General features: G+C 45.8%; 1 protein-coding gene across 4 annotated transcripts in view; it reads right to left on the minus strand.

Moving 5' to 3' along the window:
* Positions 1 to 13810, minus strand: part of SMARCA4 (SWI/SNF related BAF chromatin remodeling complex subunit ATPase 4) — a 66904-nt gene extending 53094 nt beyond the window's left edge. For all 4 annotated transcript variants that reach the window (XM_089661891.1, XM_089661890.1, XM_089661889.1 and 1 more), the window contains exons 1-6: positions 13576 to 13810; positions 10564 to 10696; positions 7318 to 7734; positions 6729 to 6827; positions 3053 to 3311; positions 19 to 145 (exon numbers count right to left, since the gene is read on the minus strand). In XM_089661891.1, coding sequence (XP_089518017.1) covers positions 19 to 145; positions 3053 to 3311; positions 6729 to 6827; positions 7318 to 7734; positions 10564 to 10696; positions 13576 to 13782 — 1242 coding nt within the window. In that variant the 5' untranslated portion in view covers positions 13783 to 13810. The remainder of the gene's footprint in view (positions 1 to 18; positions 146 to 3052; positions 3312 to 6728; positions 6828 to 7317; positions 7735 to 10563; positions 10697 to 13575) is intronic.
* Positions 13811 to 18412: the final 4602 nt, after the last annotated feature.

Below are 18412 nucleotides of genomic sequence, written 5' to 3' on the forward strand. Positions count from 1 at the left end.
AACAGCACACAGACCCACCTGTCTCTGAAAGTTTAAGAGACGCAAGGCTTTCAGCTCTATTGTAGCTTTGGTCCTAAGGTCACCAGCTAATGACCCTGGAAGGTTCTCCAGCTCCTGGATCCTGTGTGCAATACGTGCCTGGAGTCTGTACAGAGAACAAAAAGAGTAAAAATTAAATGGTTTTATACGGTAAATATTTGTTTTACAGTAAAACTGGCTACAGACATTCACACACTGACAGACAGTCTTAAAGCAGTAGTTAAAGAAAAAATAAAAAATGGCCCCTTGCAGGTTAAAGCCATAGTGTGCTAGTATGCAAAACGGAGTCCTCCAGCACTGCGCTGTCACTGCTGCTAGTGCTCCCATCCTGGCCCGGTCTTCCTTTTGGATTATCACTCTCCAGCCATTTGAATGGCCAAGCTGCAACAATGTCACACCCATGCATGTGCATTAAAGTCCTCATTGCAGCTCAGCTTTCTGCATTGATCATACACTCCATGTACCCTGAATGCAGGGCGTCACTGTGCATCCACAGTGACATTATTGGCTGGATCCAATCTGAATATCTCACATGTTCAGGAGATAGTCATTTTACCTACAGACAAGCTTACCTGTAGGTACCAATTATAAATCTGAGTTTTATACTGCTTTAAAATGGAAATTAGCTGTAGGAGTAAGCCCTTACTGACCCATGTAACTGTAGTGACCATGGAGTAATTCATCCCCAATTTTTAGAGCAAAGAGCACGTTCAGCAACTCAGCTTCTCTGTTCCCATCTTAGGTCACCATGTTCTCCTTTCTAATGTGAACACAAAGGATGAGAAGTGAATAGGGGAGTGCAGAGACTCATCTTGAAAGACTTGTTTCTATTGAACCGGAGGATGAATTGCTCCACATGGGGAAGAAAACTACAATCTCCAATTGGGAGAGGGGATCACATCCATGCACACCTACAAAAAAGACAGCATTACCTAAGCAAACCCCATAAATGGAGGGTGCAGATACTCAAGTGTACTCCTCAAAAGACAGTAAGGTTGAAATTGCATGGATCTGAAAAATGAGAGACAGGCCAAGACTAAAAGGTGCCTGAAAGCTAAAAAAAGAATGTCTACAAAGAAAGGTCCCAAGAGCCCCTTCTACATGAATGTCAGGAAATTCAGATTGGTTGGAGCATTCCATGCCTGGTAGGAAAAGGCTCAGGAACAACCCAGGGCAGAGCCCTCCTGGTGGTAATCAGTCCCATTAATAGCTTAGAAAAGAGTAAGGCTCTGTTCACACCATGCAGGTGTGACGGAGAGCATATGTGTTTCCACGAGAAACATGCAAAAGAAGTCCCTGACACTTTTGCAAAATTGCGCCGCACTAAATCGAATGGTGCTCTGGCAACGTGTTCTGGTGCTCGCAAAGGCACATATGTTAGCAGATGCGTAGGAGTGCCATTAGGAATTAATGAAACCACGGCGCGTGTCCCGTTATACAAGGAGAAATAAACTGCTCAACAATTTAAAGGAACACTTTTTAATAAGAGTATAGAATCAAGTCAATGAAACTCCTGGGATATTGATCCGGTCAGTTAAGTAGCAGAGGGGGTTGTTAATCAGTTTCAGCTGCTTTGGTGTTCATGAAATTAACAGGTGCACTAGATGGGCAACAATGAGACAACCCCCAAAACAGGAATGGCTTTACAGGTGGAGGCCGCTGACAATTTTTTCCCTACTCATCTTTTCTGACTGTTTTTCACTAGTTTTGCATTTGGCTAGGGTCGGTGTCACTACTGGTAGCATGAGGCGATACCTGGACCCTATAGAGATTGCACAGGCAGTCCAACTCCTCCAAGATGGCACATCAATACGTGCCATTGCCAGAAGGTTTGCTGTGTCTCCCAGCACAGTCTCAAGAGCATGGAGGAGATTCCAGGAAACAGGCAGTTACTCTAGGAGAGCTGGACAGGGCCGAAGAAGGTCCTTAACCCATCAGCAGGACCGGTATCTGCTCCTTTGTGCAAGGAGGAACAGGATGAGCACTGCCAGAGCCCTACAAAATGACCTCCAGCAGGCCACTGAATGTCTCTGACCAATCAGAAACAGACTTCATGGAGGGTGGTCTGAGGGCCCGATGTCCTCTAGTGGGCCCTCTGCTCACTGCGCGGCACCACAGGTCCGCCACTGATGCCCTGTGCTTTTCACAGATGAGAGCAGGTTCACCCTGAGCACATGTGACAGACATGAAAGGGTCTGGAGAAGCCGTGGAGAACGTCATGCTGCCTGTAACACCATTCAGCATGACTGTTTTGGTGGTGGGCCAGTGATGGTCTGGGGAGGCATATCCATGGAGGGACGCACAAACCTGTAGAAGGCTAGACAATGGCACCCCGACTGCTATTAAGTACCGGGATGAAATCCTTGGACCAATTGTCAGACCCTACACTGGTGCAGTGGGTCCTGGGTTCCTCCTGGTGCACGACAATGCCCGGCCTCATGTGGGGAGAGTATGCAGGCAGTTCCTGGAGGATGAAGGAATTGATAGCATTGAATGGCCCCCACACTCGCCTGACCTAAATCCCCCAGGACACCATCCATCGTCTCATTAGGAGCATTCCCACTACGTTGTCAGACATGCATACAAGCACGTGGGGGCCATACAAACTACGGAGGACCATTCTGAGTTGCTGCGATTAAATTTCAGCAAAATGGACTAGCCCGCTGCATTATTTTTTCACTCTGATTTTCGGGGTGTCTTTGAATTCAGTCTTCTGTAGGTCGATCATTTTCATCAAAAGATGGTGCATCCTTACGTTCCTAACACATTATCCAGTCCTTATCAGTATAGATATCCAGCATGAGATTTTTCCCCATTAACATCTTGTGTGTTTTCAAAGTGTTCATTTCATTTTTTTGAGCCGTGTATATTGTGGGATGATTAAGGACAAAACTAATACATAAAGCTACACGTTTTTTTCAAATTTGCCCAAAGTCTGCTTTAAAGCTAATTTCTGCACGATTTTTAAGGTTTCAGACATCTTATTTTGTGTTACATACAAATTGGAACTTACCGATATTCCCTCTCCTGCAGCACCTCCACTGGATCCAGGCCCCGGGGTTTCTGGATTGGAGTGATGCGGTTGGCTTTGGAGTGAAATTGGACCATTGGAGGAGGCTGGGCTGGCTGACCTGGTGACTGTGTCTGGGGTGGCATGACGGGTGAAGCGGCAGGAGGCACGGCAGGGGGTGCAGGTGAAGGCCGGCCAGTTGGCTGTGGAGGAATCAACTTCTGAGGTGCAGTGGCTGGGGCCGCAGCATTGGCCATGGGACCTGCAACAACACACAAAGCCCAGATATAACTTCATGCCAGAATGCCATTTATCTAGGCGTTCATCCAGCAGGACTAAAACACAGTACCCAGATTATTTGGACATAAAAAATGAATGCCGAGATATAAAATTTGTATTTACTGCAAAGCCAAAGTAACTGCCAGCCTCTTTTTCCTAACCCTCTTTAAGCTCTGTGCAGAAGTAGAAATAAGGCCGATACCTTTTCTGTGCTGGTTGGAGGGAAAACAATTCTTACAATATGGATAAATGGTTCGATTACAAGTGATGATCTAGATTTTGTGCAATGCAAGAAGACATTTCTGAGCTCCCAGGGGCCATAATGACCTTCTCTGGTTGTCAACGCTGTCTGTTGTTTTATACCAGTGGTCTCCAAACTGCAGCCCATGGGCCGGATAGCGCCCTTTGCTTGCCTAGATCTGGACCTTAAGGCACCATTCCATCTACTGACACCAATGAAGGGGCACCATTCCTCCCACAGACACCAATGATGGGGCACTATCCCCCCCCCCCCCTAAATACCAACATAGAGCACCTTTTTGCCCTTCCTCCCACTAAAACCAATGAGGAGGCATGGTTTATTTCCACTGATGCCAAGGCATTTTCTAATCCTACTGGCCAGTATAGCCCCATAAAACTTGGACAGCTAACTGGCCCTCTGTTGAGAAACCTTGGAGACCACTGTCTTATACAGAGGCTTTTCTGTGAAACGAGGCTCAACCCTTCACCAGGAAAAAACATGTCAGGGTGGCAAACTCGAGAATTAATTTCCACCCTGGCCCATCAATCTAGTTTTTCCTTCAACAGATCCAATCAAAAGAAAGGCAATAGGTTAACATGTAAAACCCACAGAGTAAAATAATGACTCACTGTCCATTACTTGTGGTCCCTCATCACCCTGCATATGACTACGTGATCTCATACAAATATGAACCAAAACTCCCCAGAGTATGCCCAGTCAGGCCAATACATCCAGATTAGTTTAAAGCAGACCACAGAGCTAAAATCAGACAACGTGGAAATCCCAGTCTGCACACTGAAAATCAGGGACGCCAGCACCAAATCGATCCTGCGGCACAGCGTAGAATTTACAATGCAAACCATCGCATGCTGTGAGACTACAATACTGTATCACTCTATGCATACTAGTCACAAATACATCTAGTAGTGGTACTAGTAGTCTTTTCCATCAGTTTAAACATTTAAAGTCAAAATCCCTAAGCCAAAAAGAAGTCACAAGGTGCCCCGATTACTTCTATTCACCAGAAAACCCTCCCACGTGCATCTCTCTGGTTTAGTTTCACTAGTGGCTTAGTCTCCCTGACTTCTAGGAAAAGCTTCAACCTTTCTCTGCCAAATTAGGCACCAATTAAAAATGTGAAACGAAATCCAATGTGTAGAAGTTTTTTTTTTTTCCTGGACAAGCAGTCCACTGCAACTACAGCAGGATTCTCCTCCCATGCCAGGCGAGGTTGTGGTGTGTGACAGAGCTGTGTGAACAGAGGGCTGAATGGACAAATACAAAATCCTGTGGTAATTACAACAGTTGCCGTATACAGTGAAGGAAATAAAGTATTTGATCCCCTGCTGATTTTGAATGTTTGCCCACTCACAAAGAAATGATCAGTCTAAAAATGGAATGGTAGGTGTATTGTAACACTGAGAGACAGAATAGCAACAAGAAATTCAAAAGAAATGCATGTCTAACAAATGATGCACTGATTTGCATGTTCATGAGGGAAATAAGTATTTGATCCCCTTCACAAAACATGACTTAGTACTTGGTGGCAAATCCCTTGTTGGCAATCACAGAGGTCAGACGTTTCCTGTAGTTGGCCACCAGGTTTGCACACCTCAGAAGGGATTTTGGCCCACTCCTCTTGGCAAATCCTCTCCAAGTCCTTAAGGTTTGGTGGCTGATGTCTGGCAACTCAAACTCAAGATATCCACAGATATTCAATCAGATTAAGGTCTGGAGAATAGCTAAGCCACTCCAGGACCTTAATGTGCTTCTTCATGAGCCACTCCTTTGTTGCCTTGGCCGTGTGTTTTGGATCATTGTCATGCTGGAATACCCATCCACGACCCATTTTCAATGCCCTGGCTGAGGGAAGAAGGTTCTGACCCAAGATTTGATGGTACATTGCCCCGTCCATCGTCCCTTTGATGCGGTGCAGTTGTCCTGTCCCCTTAGCAGAAAAACACTCCCAAAGCAGAATGTTTCCACCACCATGTCTGACAGTTGGGTTGGTGTTCTTGGGGTCATAGGCAGCATTCCTCCTCCTCTAAACACGGGGAGTTGAGTTGATGCCAAAGAGCTCGATTTTGGTCTCATCTGACCACAACACTTTCAACCAGTCCTCCTCTGCATCATTCAGATGTTCAGTGGCAAACTTCAGATGGGCCTGGACATGTGCTTTCTTGAGCAGAGGGACCTTGCGGGCACTGCAGGATTTCAATCCTTGTCGGTGTAGTGTGTTACCAATTGTTTTCTTGGTGACTGTGGTCCCAGCTGCCTGGAGATCATTGACAAGATCCTCACGTGTAGTTCTGGGATGATTCCTCACTGTCCTCATGATCATTGACACTCCACGAGGTGAGATCTTGCATGGTGCACCAGACCTAGGGAGACTGACAGTTGTTTTATGTTTCTTCCATTTGCGAATGATTGCACCAACTGTTGTCACCTTCTCACCAAGCTGCTTGGCGATAGTTTGGTAGCCCAGTCCAGCCTTGTGTAAGTCTACAATCTTGTCCCTGACATCCTTGGACAGCTCTTTGGTCTTTGCCATGGTGGAAACTTTGGAATCTGATGGTTTGATTGCTCCTGTGGACAGGTGTCTTTTATACACGTAACACAATGAGATTAACAGCACTCCCTTTAAGAGACTGCTTATAATCTCAGCTTGTTACCTGTATGAAAGACACCTGGTAGCCAGAAATCCTGCTGAATGATAGGGGATCAAATACTTATTTCCCTCATGAACAAGCAAATCAGTGCATCATTTGTTAGACATGCATTTCTTTTGAATTTTTTGTTGCTATTCTGTCTCAGTGTTACAATACACCGAACATTCGATTTTTAGACTGATCATTTCTTTGTGAGTGGGCAAACATTCCAAATTAGCAGAGGATCAAATAATTATTTCCTTCACTGTATGCATTTTAACTATCTACTTAGCAGAACGGTTAATCTGCAAGCTTTAAAAACATTCCTTCAAACTCAACTTTATAGCTCTGTTTTTGTCTGACTCTTTGCGACAGATGCAAATCCGAGGGACCTTTTTGTCTAGTCTTGCATTGTTAAAAATAAACAACAAAGCCATAAATGTATTTTGAAAGAAAATCATAGCAACATATTGCCTCGGGTTTGACTTCCATCAAGTGCCTTTCAGGTTACCTTCAGGCCAGGGTTTAGGAGGAGCACCTGGGGGGTGTCCTGGCATCCCAGGGGGAGCTCCGGAGGGTCCTGGGGGTGGCATGGCAGGTCCTGCCATTCCTATCAAAGAAAACAAAAGACTTTAGTGAAAAATACTTTTTTTTTTCACAGACTAGATTGAGAGCATCGAAGGCTGATGAACCATTCACATAATTCAACAGTTATTGGATTTAAACCATATAAATGCAAAAAAAAAGTATTACAATGCAGAGATCAGGAGAGATCACTTGGAAAAGACGTTAAGAGAACTCCTCCAGCTTCTACCCAATGCGGATACTTTTGTCTAATAAATGTTGATCCCTCTTTTTACAGGTATACCTTTTCCTGCCAGCTCCGCACACAATGAGGGTGTTCTGTGAACAATGTTGTGTAAGAATTCAAAAATAACAGGAAAGCAAAAGAGACCGTGGTTCAAACGAACTAATCAGATGCTTCCTTCTGCTAACCCAGGCTAGAAATGGATCTGACAGCAAGCATGTATTGGACAACCACCAAATTTACGTAGATAATATTAAAGAGAGAGACAGCTGTGTAAGAATTGTGTTTTTACCGTGAGGTCTGTTGTAGCTGGGTGGCGCAGGTCCCGAGGCAGGTACTGGGCCAGTCCCAGAGGCCGCAGGTGGAGGTAGTGTTGGCATCTGTTGTTGCATGCCCGGCATGGGCCTCTTGCCTTGCACAGCCATTTGCAAGTGGTCAGGTAATGGCTGACCCCTGGCCAGCATCTTGTATGCCATTATCTGTGCTCGTAACTGATGCAACTGATTCTGGTTAAAAGGGGTCGGACTGCGGCTTGCCTGCTGCTGCTGCTGCTGTTGTTGTTGTTGTTGTTGTTGCTGCTGCTGCTGAGGGTCTGGGTTCTCCATGTTCACCACTCCTGAGCTAGAAGGGATTGGAGGTCCAGGTGGTGGGCCATTTGAGGGCACTGGACTAGAGACATGCTCCGAGCTGCCCAACGGAGAAGGGTAGCCTAAAAGACATAAATGAGTATTTACCACGAGAAAAAAATAAAAATAAAACAATGCATATATACCATTATCAATAACTAAAAGCCTACTAAAAATGATTCTGTCATGCGGTCATCAGACTCTGGAATATGCATAGGGAATCTTCTGCTTTGCAAGTTCTCTTGGCTGACTAATCCGGAGTGTGTCCTCTTGTCCCAGCTGGTCAGTCTATTCTGTGGGCATCTCTTCCCAGGAAATGCTTCCCCCCATTTTTTTTGTCTTCCTTTCCCACTCTTTCCTCTGCTTTCTTTGTTTCCTCGTCCCTACTTCTCCACTTTTTTCTTTTAAACTGGGGCCAGGTGGGACGTTAAGATGGCCTTCATCGTTATGCCACATTCGTCTTCCCTCAGGCCTAGTCTTTATTCACCCACCTTGTTTGGCTCTTAACAGCTTGGCTAATATTCCCTTCTCCTCTCTGCTTGTACTCTTCCTGGGCCTATTTATCTATGTATTGTATATGCAATTTTATGTGTGGTGGGCTTTGTACTCTGTACTGCACATGGTCATCACACAGTCCCGGGCCTTTTTTTCTTTTTTTTTTAAATGTGTCTGACTTGTTCATTATTGTAAATCCCCCCCCCCCCCCTTATTTCCTCTTTTTATTACTTTTTTTGCCCCCCTCCCCAAGCTTGTACTTTTTTTTTTTTTTTACTGTATTTCAATTTTGTTTCTTTTTTTCTTTGTATTTCATATAAACCCTTTATAAAACTCACACTGAACACACACAAAAAAGATGTTGTCTGTAGAAAGCCACACCATTGTCAGTAAGCTGATGTAAGAGCATTTCCATCAATGCTTGCATCTTATTGGTCAATATATACCCTAACGTCACCTATTGGATTTAAAGAATAGCATCACTGCTATTAGACGTGCAAAGTCTTTGTGCCTTCAGTCCAGCGATGCGACATCCCGCAGCACTCTGCATCTTTGAGCGGCCGGCCTCCAGATCTCGATCGTCAGCTGCCGTCATTGGCCAGGCCAAGATGTTGTTGCTCCTGCGCAGAGTTCCATCAGCTTTGGCATTGCCAAATTTCTACATGAGCTGCTCATGCGCAGCACACTGTACTGGGGCAGACCAGCGGGTAAGTAACTTTAATGCAGAAGAGACAAAGCATGCCTGTTCACCTATTTTTATGTTTTAGCAGAACGTTCAATTTTAAACTGGCCATAGACTGTGCGCTTCTTTTTGTTCACTCAATGAGGAAAAAAAAAACAAACCCCACACAATTCCCCTATCCACACAAGCGAGGTGGATGGAAGAATCCTTGGTCAGAATACAAGGGATCAGCAGCTGCAGCTTCTAATCAACAAAAGTCTTCCAGCTTGTCCATTTACCAGCAGTCAACTGAACGACTGACTTCAAATGAATAGGGACAGCTACACGCAGATTGAAATTCAGCAAGTCCCTGCTTGAACTGTCCGAATTTCAATCCAACTATGGCCATCTTTACTATATATGATATCTGGGTTCACCGTGGGGGCTGCTGGGCCTCCAAATGAAGAGGAGCCAGATAAGATGGTTGTGGAATCTCCAATCAGGTACATCTGGCACCAGGGACGGACTGACCATTTGGAAACTCGGGCACTGCCTGATGGCCCGGGGTCAGTAGGGGGCCCCATGAGATGCCCCTGGTACCTTTTTCATAGGCTTTTTTGAGATTGGGCAAGGACACAGGGGCCCCATGATCCCCTATTGCCCAGGGGCCCCATGAGTTGTCCGCCCCTTCTGGCACTACATACAGGCTTGCTTGCCAATAGTGCAGAGGTAAGTAGTTAGCTTAAAGTGGAACTAAAGTGTAAAACAAAATATAAGCAGGCAGGCCATCTATCACAGAAGAAGACATGCTATGCCTCTTCTGCAATACTTACCTGCTTCTTTACAATGTACACTGGTCTGCAAATGTGCAGCTCAGCGTACATTCTAGGCATGGTGCTGGGATGAATAAAGTCCTCCCAACAAAGATAAAAATAGTTGTGTAAGTACAGTTTATGCAAATACAGGTCTTCTGACCTTTTTCTCAGAGAGAGAAAAGTAAAAAAAAAAAAAAAAAAAAAAAAAAGAAGTTACTCCCGAGTATAAGTAAAGTATGTCAGGACATGTAATGTGTCCTATTTCCATGACGCTCTACCCTCTAAGTTCTACCTCTTCTCTCCTGCTAGGTTGTAACTAGAGCGCAAGCCCTGGTTCACACACAAAATTGACAGCGTTTTCTGTGCGAATTCCGCACCGCTACATAATCAAACCCTGTTCATGCGAACCGCTGCGGGTGTGTATGTTAACACCCCGAAAGCGGTCTGCAAAACACGGTGCGATGTGCAGAACAGGGGTGGACTGACCATTTGGAAACTCTGTCACTGCCTGAGGGCCCGGGGTCAGTAGGGAGCCCCATGAGATGCCCCTGGTACCCTTTTCATAGGCTTTTTTGAGTTTGGGCAAGGACACAGGGGCCCCATGATCCCCTATTGCCCAGGGGCCCCATGAGTTGTCAGTCCGCCCCTGGTGCAGAATCGGATCGCATAGGTGTGAATAACCATGTGATCTGATTCTAGTGCGGACAAAAAAAAGGGTCCTGTACGTTTTTGGTGCGGTGCGATTGGAGCCATACATTTTGTATTTCTCTAATCGCACCGCACACAAATCGCATGCGATTTGCACAGGAATGTGGTGCGGTTCCTATGCGAATCACATGCGATATACCGCACCGCATATATGTGAAACCAGGCTTAAGCTGCGCTTTTACTTCACACAGATTATGAGCAATTCTTCCTACCCCCTGTGAAGCTAGGAATACCTTGAGAGTGCTGATCCATTGGACTTGGTGGGGGTCCCATACCAGAATGTCCACCAGGCCTCATCGCCATCCCTTTCATCTGGTTATAACGTGGGTCTTCCGGCATGGTCTTCTCGTGTATGGAATCCATCGGCTAACAAGAGAAAACAGATGAGCCTAAGACAGTGAGGGACTACAGGGCTCCCCCTATACAGCACAGTAAGGGGTCAGGTGGATCAAATTTAGTAGGAAGGCAGGTGGAATAAGAGAGGGGCATGAGCACTGAAGAGGGAAAGGAGAAACTAGTAATAAAAGAAATAGCGGGGAATTTAGAGATAATAGGGTGGGGGGGGGGATAAAACAGGAGGTATTGTTGATGACAAAAATTGAACAATACTGTGGGGTATGTCAAAATTCCACTTAGAACAGCCTCTCTCAATCTTTTTAACACAGAGGAACCCTTGAAATAAATTTCCCGTCTCAGGGAACCCCAGCTAAAAATTACTATATGTACAACTCATGAGACAGTGTGAAGATCAGTGAAAATAATGCTCCTTACACTTGTGGTCATTAGAAAGAATGACCCCCTTACAGATGGCTAAAACCATCAATGGTGTCAGTGGGAACGTACATAAGAGGCAGAAATTGATCATTGATCACGGAACCCCTAGCAACCTCTAAAAAAGGTACCTTAGGGCTCCATGGAACCCTGGCTGAGAAACCCTGACCCGGAAGAATCAGATTTGTTGAATAGAGGCAAGGTCCCGCATATGCATGGCGTCATTAATTCTGGACAACCACTGAAGTCTAAGTCCATTAATAGGGTGACAATGCAATGTCCATACTATGCAAATCACTGCTCTGCCACCATTGGCATTGTGTAGCTCCCATCAACGTCATAGGTGGGGGGGATAGAAGTGGCTGGGCTGTAATTGTGGTTAGTGTTCATTACCAAGTCCTAGCTGGTCAACTGATGTGTAGGACACTCCTAGGCCACATCCACTCTGGTCTTGTTGGGCATGCTCTCACACACCACCTTTTAGCAGGCATGACAGGCAAAATCATGGAAAATGTAGACACAGCAGCTACCACAGCTCTTGGATCTGATGTGCTAGCTGTGGAACCCCACCCCTCCCCTTCCTTCCCAACATCAGTTTGGGGAACCTGCAGCAGAGGTAAGGAGCACTTTCATGCTGAAAATGTGATTTATGCAGAGTTTAAAGGGACTTCATTAAACATAAACATGCTGCCTTTAGTTGCACTTTAAGCTCACTAAACTAAGCCCTGGTTCACACTGATGCGGTGCAGAATTTGCAGCGTTTTCAGTGCGAATTCTGTACAGTATCAGAATTGCACCCCGTTCATGCAAACCGCTGCGCGTGTGTATGTTACCAACACCCCGAAAGTGGTCCGCAAACGCGGTGCGATGTGCAGAATCGGATCGCATGGGTGTGAATACCTATGCGATCAGATTCTAGTGCGGACCCAAAAAAGGGCCCTGCAAGTTTTTGGTGTGGGTACGGTGCAATTAGAGCCATACAAAATGTATGGCTCTAATCACACCACACACAAATCACATGTAATTTGTACAGGAATGAGGTGCGGTTCCTGTGCGAATCACATGCGATTGACCGCACCGCATATATGTGAACCAAGGCTTAAGCTCATGTTATTTGTCATAATGATTGCCATGTTCACTGGGATTATCATGATATCACTGGTGCTATGTAGTGAAGAGAGTAAATTGTCATTAGCATGTTAATGAAAGAAGGAGAAAGGGAGAGAGAAAAAAAAAAAGAAAAAAAAAAAAAAAAAAAAGGGGGAAAGGAAAGAAGAAAAAAAGGGGGAAAGGAAAGAAGAAAAAAAGGGGGAAAGGAAAGAAGAAAAAAAGGGGGAAAGGAAAGAAGAAAAAAAGGGGGAAAGGAAAGAAGAAAAAAAGGGGGAAAGGAAAGAAGAAAAAAAGGGGGAAAGGAAAGAAGAAAAAAAGGGGGAAAGGAAAGAAGAAAAAAAGGGGGAAAGGAAAGAAGAAAAAAAAGGGGGAAAGGAAAGAAGAAAAAAAAGGGGGAAAGGAAAGAAGAAAAAAAAGGGGGAAAGGAAAGAAGAAAAAAAAGGGGGAAAGGAAAGAAGAAAAAAAAGGGGGAAAGGAAAGAAGAAAAAAAAGGGGGAAAGGAAAGAAGAAAAAAAGGGGGAAAGGAAAGAAGAAAAAAAGGGGGAAAGGAAAGAAGAAAAAAAGGGGGAAAGGAAAGAAGAAAAAAAAGGGGGAAAGGAAAGAAGAAAAAAAAGGGGGAAAGGAAAGAAGAAAAAAAAGGGGGAAAGGAAAGAAGAAAAAAAGGGGGAAAGGAAAGAAGAAAAAAAGGGGGAAAGGAAAGAAGAAAAAAAGGGGGAAAGGAAAGAAGAAAAAAAGGGGGAAAGGAAAGAAGAAAAAAGGGGGGAAAGGAAAGAAAAAAAGGGGGAAAGGAAAGAAGAAAAAAGGGGGAAAGGAAAGAAGAAAAAAGGGGGAAAGGAAAGAAGAAAAAAGGGGGAAAGGAAAGAAGAAAAAAGGGAGAAAGCAAAGAAGAAAAAAGGGGGAAAGGAAAGAAGAAAAAAGGGGGAAAGGAAAGAAGAAAAAAGGGAGAAAGCAAAGAAGAAAAAAGGGAGAAAGCAAAGAAGAAAAAGGGAGAAAGCAAAGAAGAAAAAAGGGAGAAAGGAAAGAAGAAAAAGGGAGAAAAGGAAAGAAAAAAGGGAGAAAAGGAAAGAAAGGAAGAAAGGAATATATATACAGATATACACACACATACGCCCAGAGGCAGATTACTCCTGTAAAACACATGAACTGTGTGTAAAGTATATTTTTCAGAGTACTCCGCAGGCTCAATTAACATCTCTAAAACATTAGCTGTTACATAGCAAATCTTCATTTCTCGAGTTCAGTTGCACTTTAAATAAACAATACAAAAATGCAACTTGCATAGGCAAAGGTTTGTTTTTTTTTTTTAATCCAGAATATGGATGGCAGGGAGAAGGCTCTACAAATGCCCCCTGAGAGTTTCTCACCTTGTGCATCTGATGCATGTTCTCTGCAGGATATCCGCTAGGTCCCTGGGGAGGGATAGGAGGCCCGGGACTTGGCCCCATCATACTGTGTGCTGATCCAGGAGATGGCCCAGGGCTAGGGCCCAGCATTGCACCAGGAGAAGGCCCAGGCCCAGGGGACTGCACAGGCCTAGGGGTGCCCCCCACAGGCGGATCGGGGGTGGACATTGCTTTTGGAAGAGATTCAGTCAGTCCCAATCTGTGAAAGAATAAATTACTCATTAGCAAAAACAAAAAACACTACATTGCATCTATTCTGATACAACATCTAAACAAAATAGATCCTTCTGAGCCAATTTGCCCCTTTGTCACAACTTGGTATTTACAGGAGTTGGATTTCATAAAATAAGAATCACCCACACAGTGACTGCATTGTTTTCAGAGTCGGCTGAATTCAAGATTTGCAGCATAAGAGGAACAGTAAAGCACAACCACTGCAAAGCAAGAAGCAGAGCCTGCCTATGTACTGAGCAAATATAATATGCACACAGGAGCTTGCCATAATTATTAAAGTGGTTGTAAACCTCAGACATGAAATATGAACAAAGTAAATTCCTCTTGTCTCAATCCAGAGCACTAAGTGTCATTTCTGTCCACTGCCTTATTCCTCTGCCATCAGGATGAGTCACTTCTGACAAATTTTTCCAACACCAAGAGAAAAATGTTAATGGGAGGGCACAGCCTGTGATTGACAACCTCAGCTCTCTTCCGGTGTGTCCCTTCCCTCTAATCAGAACTCTACTTACTGAGCTATGCAAGTGTAACTACAAGTGGTTGTAAAGGCTCAAGGTTTTACCTTAATGCATATGTGCAGCAGCCCCCCCTCAGCTCCTCCTAATACTTACCTGAGCCCCCATTGCGATCCAGCCATGTGCACAAGAGCCTCGACTCTCTAGGGACTCTCCCTCCTCATTGGCTGAGAGAGCAGAAGCAGCCATTGGCTCCCGCTGCTATCAATCAGGAAAGTGAGTGCAGGGCTGAGCCACGGCTCTGTGTGTGAATGGACACACAGCGCAGCGGCTCGGGAGTGAGCCTGCTTGGGTGCCCCCATAGCCGGTTGCTTGTTCTGGGGGCACTAGGCAGAAGCTCTAGTGGGGGATCCAAGATTAGAAAGATTGGGGCTGCTCTGTGCAAAACCATTGCACAGAGCAGGTAAGTATGACCTGTTGGTTGGGGTGAGTTTTTTTTTTTTTGTCTCGTCCACTTGCATACAGGAGGATATGTATACATTACAAGGGGATCATTGTGATAGATAGATAGATAGATAGATAGATTTATTATTGTAATGCCAAAAGGAGACCTGCTTCTACCCCTCCCTTTTGGTATATCTGCTATTTGGCTCCCTTTAGAGTCGGCATTATTGGAGAGAGTGTCCAGGATATACGGTTCTAGCTTGGTGATGCTGATGATCATAGCAAATAACACAGCTTCATAAGAAGAGATACTAACATTTCTAGAGAATGCTGGCGGGAATTGGCAAATACACCAAATCAGCCTTAAACTATGACCACTGACAGGTAAAGGGGTTCACATTGATTATCTCGTGACAACGGCAGCTAAAAAGTGGGTGGGATATATTAGGCAGCAAGTAACCATTTTGTCCTGCAGCTCCTGCAGGCTGTTCCTGGTCTGCAGTGGTCAGGACCTAGCAAATGTGGTCCAAGGAAGGAAAACCAGTGACAGGATCAAGAGCGGTCAAGCCTCTCGATCCAGCGTTGTGCGCTGGAGTCTCGGCTGTCCCGGGACTCCCTCTCCTCACTGGCTAAGACAGCAGCGGGGGCAACTGGCTCCTGCTGCTGTCAATTGCAGCCAGTGAACCAATGAGAAGAGGGGGCGGGGCTGAGCCATGGCTCTTGTGTGAATGGATACGGAGCAGTGGCTGGGAAGAGCGCATGCTCAGGTGCCCCCATAGCAAGTTCCTTGCTGTGGGGGCACCCCACAGGTGTAAGTGGCCAGGAGCGCTGGTGGGGGAGCTGAGAAGAGAAGGATCAGGGCTGCTCTGTGTAAAACCACTCCACAGAGCAGGTAAGTAAAGACAGGTTTGTTTAAATTAAAAAAAAAAAAAAAAAATTAAGCCTTTAGAATCACTTTCAGCTCACCACCCTTTTTATTCTGAACTCTCAGATTTAGAAAAAGCTTAAAAAATTCTGCACTTTGACTGGATGTAGAAGGGAATACAGATTAACAGGTACAACTTATGGAAGATTGACCTCAGGTGATACACAGATGAAACAAGTCACTTACAACCACTTTAAATTGAAAAAAAATATATATATATATTACCACCACACATCATCAGCCGATATTAAATGTACATCTAAGAAACAATCGTTTCCTTCCAAGTGTCAGCAATCAGAAAAGTTCCTCTAAAAAAAACAAAATGTGTGGTTTGTGGTGTAACCACAACAGAGAAGGAGACGGTAAGCCACATCCCAGAGATTGCACCCTGGTCATATCCGACAAGAATGGTGCTCAGAACTTGGTTTGCATAACGCCACCCTTTCCTGACCAGAGGTTGTTCATGCCTAGATGGCCCAGTCCAAAATTTATCAGCAACAGACGATCACTTTACTTCGGCATAATGAGTATTCATTTGCAGAATTACATTTTTTATATATTTTTAAAATGATATAGCAGCTTCAATTTGGTAGGCCGTTTCAGTTTTTAAAAAACTGCTATGTATTTCTAATGACATGACAAATGCGCAAAAATATGCCTAACAAACTACATATGTATCCTAGTAATCAGGGGCGGACTGACAACTCATGGGGCCCCCGGGCAATAGGGGGAGTGTGTCCTTGTCCACACTCAAAGCACAACAAAAAAAGTCTATAAAAAAAAAAAAAAGAAAAAAAAAAGTGTACCAGGGGCATTTCATGGGGCCCCCTACAGACCCCGGGCCCTCGGGCAGTGCTCGAGTGCTTGAATGGTCAGTCTGCCCCTGCTAGTAATAAGTCTAATATTTTAAAAACGCAACCGATTCTGACAGCTTCCCCATTCATTGAAATGGCACCGCAGATGAACATCAAAGCCTGAAGGTGGCAGTGCTCATCTGCAGGCTCTCATTTTTGTCAATAAAGCCTCCAGTCTGGATGAGATGACATCAGCAGAGCTGATCTAGAGGTTGAATGATCCACTTTGATTCGTTCCTGAACATCACAGAGGGGACACCAGCCATCGGTGACAGCCAGGACGGAGAGCAAACAGACATGCAAAATGTTGGCTGCTTGCTCCTATAGGGGAGGTGGTCTATAAATGTATCCTCAGCATTGAGCACAATGCTGGGGAACATTAAGTCTCCATGTACACGGGCGTTATAATAACGCTGGTAACGTTAGCTGTGTAAAGTTGCGTTAAAAACGGGAGGTTTTCAGCGTTTTTGCATTAGCGTTTAGAAGAAAGAAAAAAGATAACAGAGAGAGAGAGAGAGAGAGAGAGGGGGGAGGGGGGGGGAGGGGGAGAGAGAGGGAGGGAGGGGGAGAGAGAGGGAGGGAGGGGGAGAGAGAGGGAGGGAGGGGGAGAGAGAGGGAGGGAGGGGGAGAGAGAGGGAGGGAGGGGGAGAGAGAGGGAGGGCGGGAGAGGGAGAGAGAGGGCGGGAGAGGGCGGGAGAGGGCGGGAGAGGGCGGGAGAGGGCGAGAGAGGGCGGGAGAGGGCGAGAGAGGGCGGGAGAGGGCGGGAGAGGGAGAGAGAGGGAGAGAGAGGGAGAGAGAGGGCGGGAGAGGGCGGGAGAGGGCGGGAGAGGGCGGGAGAGGGAGAGAGAGGGCGGGAGAGGGAGAGAGAGGGCGGGAGAGGGAGAGAGAGGGAGGGAGGGGGAGAGAGAGGGCGGGAGAGGGAGAGAGAGGGAGGGAAGGGGAGAGAGAGGGAGGGAGGGGGAGGGAGGGAGGGGGAGGGAGGGCGGGAGAGGGAGGGCGGGAGATGGAGGGGGAGGGGGGAGAGAGGGAGGGAGAGAGGGAGGGGGAGAGAGGGAGGGAGAGAGGGAGGGGGAGGAGGGAGGGGGAGGGAGGGAGAGGGCGAGAGAGGGAGGGAGAGGGAGAGGGAGGGAGAGGGAGAGAGAGGGCGAGAGAGGGCGGGAGAGGGAGAGGGAGAGAGAGGGCGGGAGAGGGAGAGGGATGGGGAGAGGGAGGGGAGAGAGAGAGAGAGAGAGAGAGAGAGAGAGAGAGAGAGAGAGAGGTGAAGGGGAGAGAGAGAGAAAGAAAAGAAAAATAGAGGTTGTGAGCAAAGGGTCCAAAAACGCTGGTTTGCTGCAATTTACTGCGTTTTTCAGTTAAAAAAACACTCCTCTAGAAACCCACTAGTTCTGGGTTTTTTTTCCAGCCAAAAAAAGCCCCTGTCAAAAAACACTGATCATAGTTTATGTGGGCATGGACACATAGGATCCCCTCCCTCAGATTGTAAGCTCCAAGGATCAGGGCCCTCCTACCCCTCTTGTATTGTTGCTGTATTGTCTCCTATTGTAAAGCGCTGAGCAAACTGTTGGCGCTATATAAATCCTGTATAATAATAATAATAATAATAATAGAGAAACATGCTGGGGGGTTTACTGGCTGTAGAAAAAAAAACATCAAAAGCCAAAAACAGCCGCTGTAAAAACGTCCCGTGTGTGAGAGGACTAAATTGGTTGTAAACCTCAGACATTGAAAATGAACAAAGCATATCCCTGTAAAGTGGGTAGCACAGTGGCTAAATGGTTAGCACTTCCGCCTGGCAGTACTAGGGTCGATTGTTTGCATCACAGACACAGCACCCCCTGCCTGGAGTTTGCATGGGTTTTCCCTGGATACTCTGGTTTCCTCCCAAA

The sequence above is a fragment of the Staurois parvus genome, unplaced genomic scaffold (assembly GCF_062004578.1).
Source record: "Staurois parvus isolate SC_StPar_1 unplaced genomic scaffold, SC_StPar_1.0 ptg001400l, whole genome shotgun sequence".
In the NCBI taxonomy this organism is placed as follows: Eukaryota; Metazoa; Chordata; class Amphibia; order Anura; family Ranidae; genus Staurois; species Staurois parvus.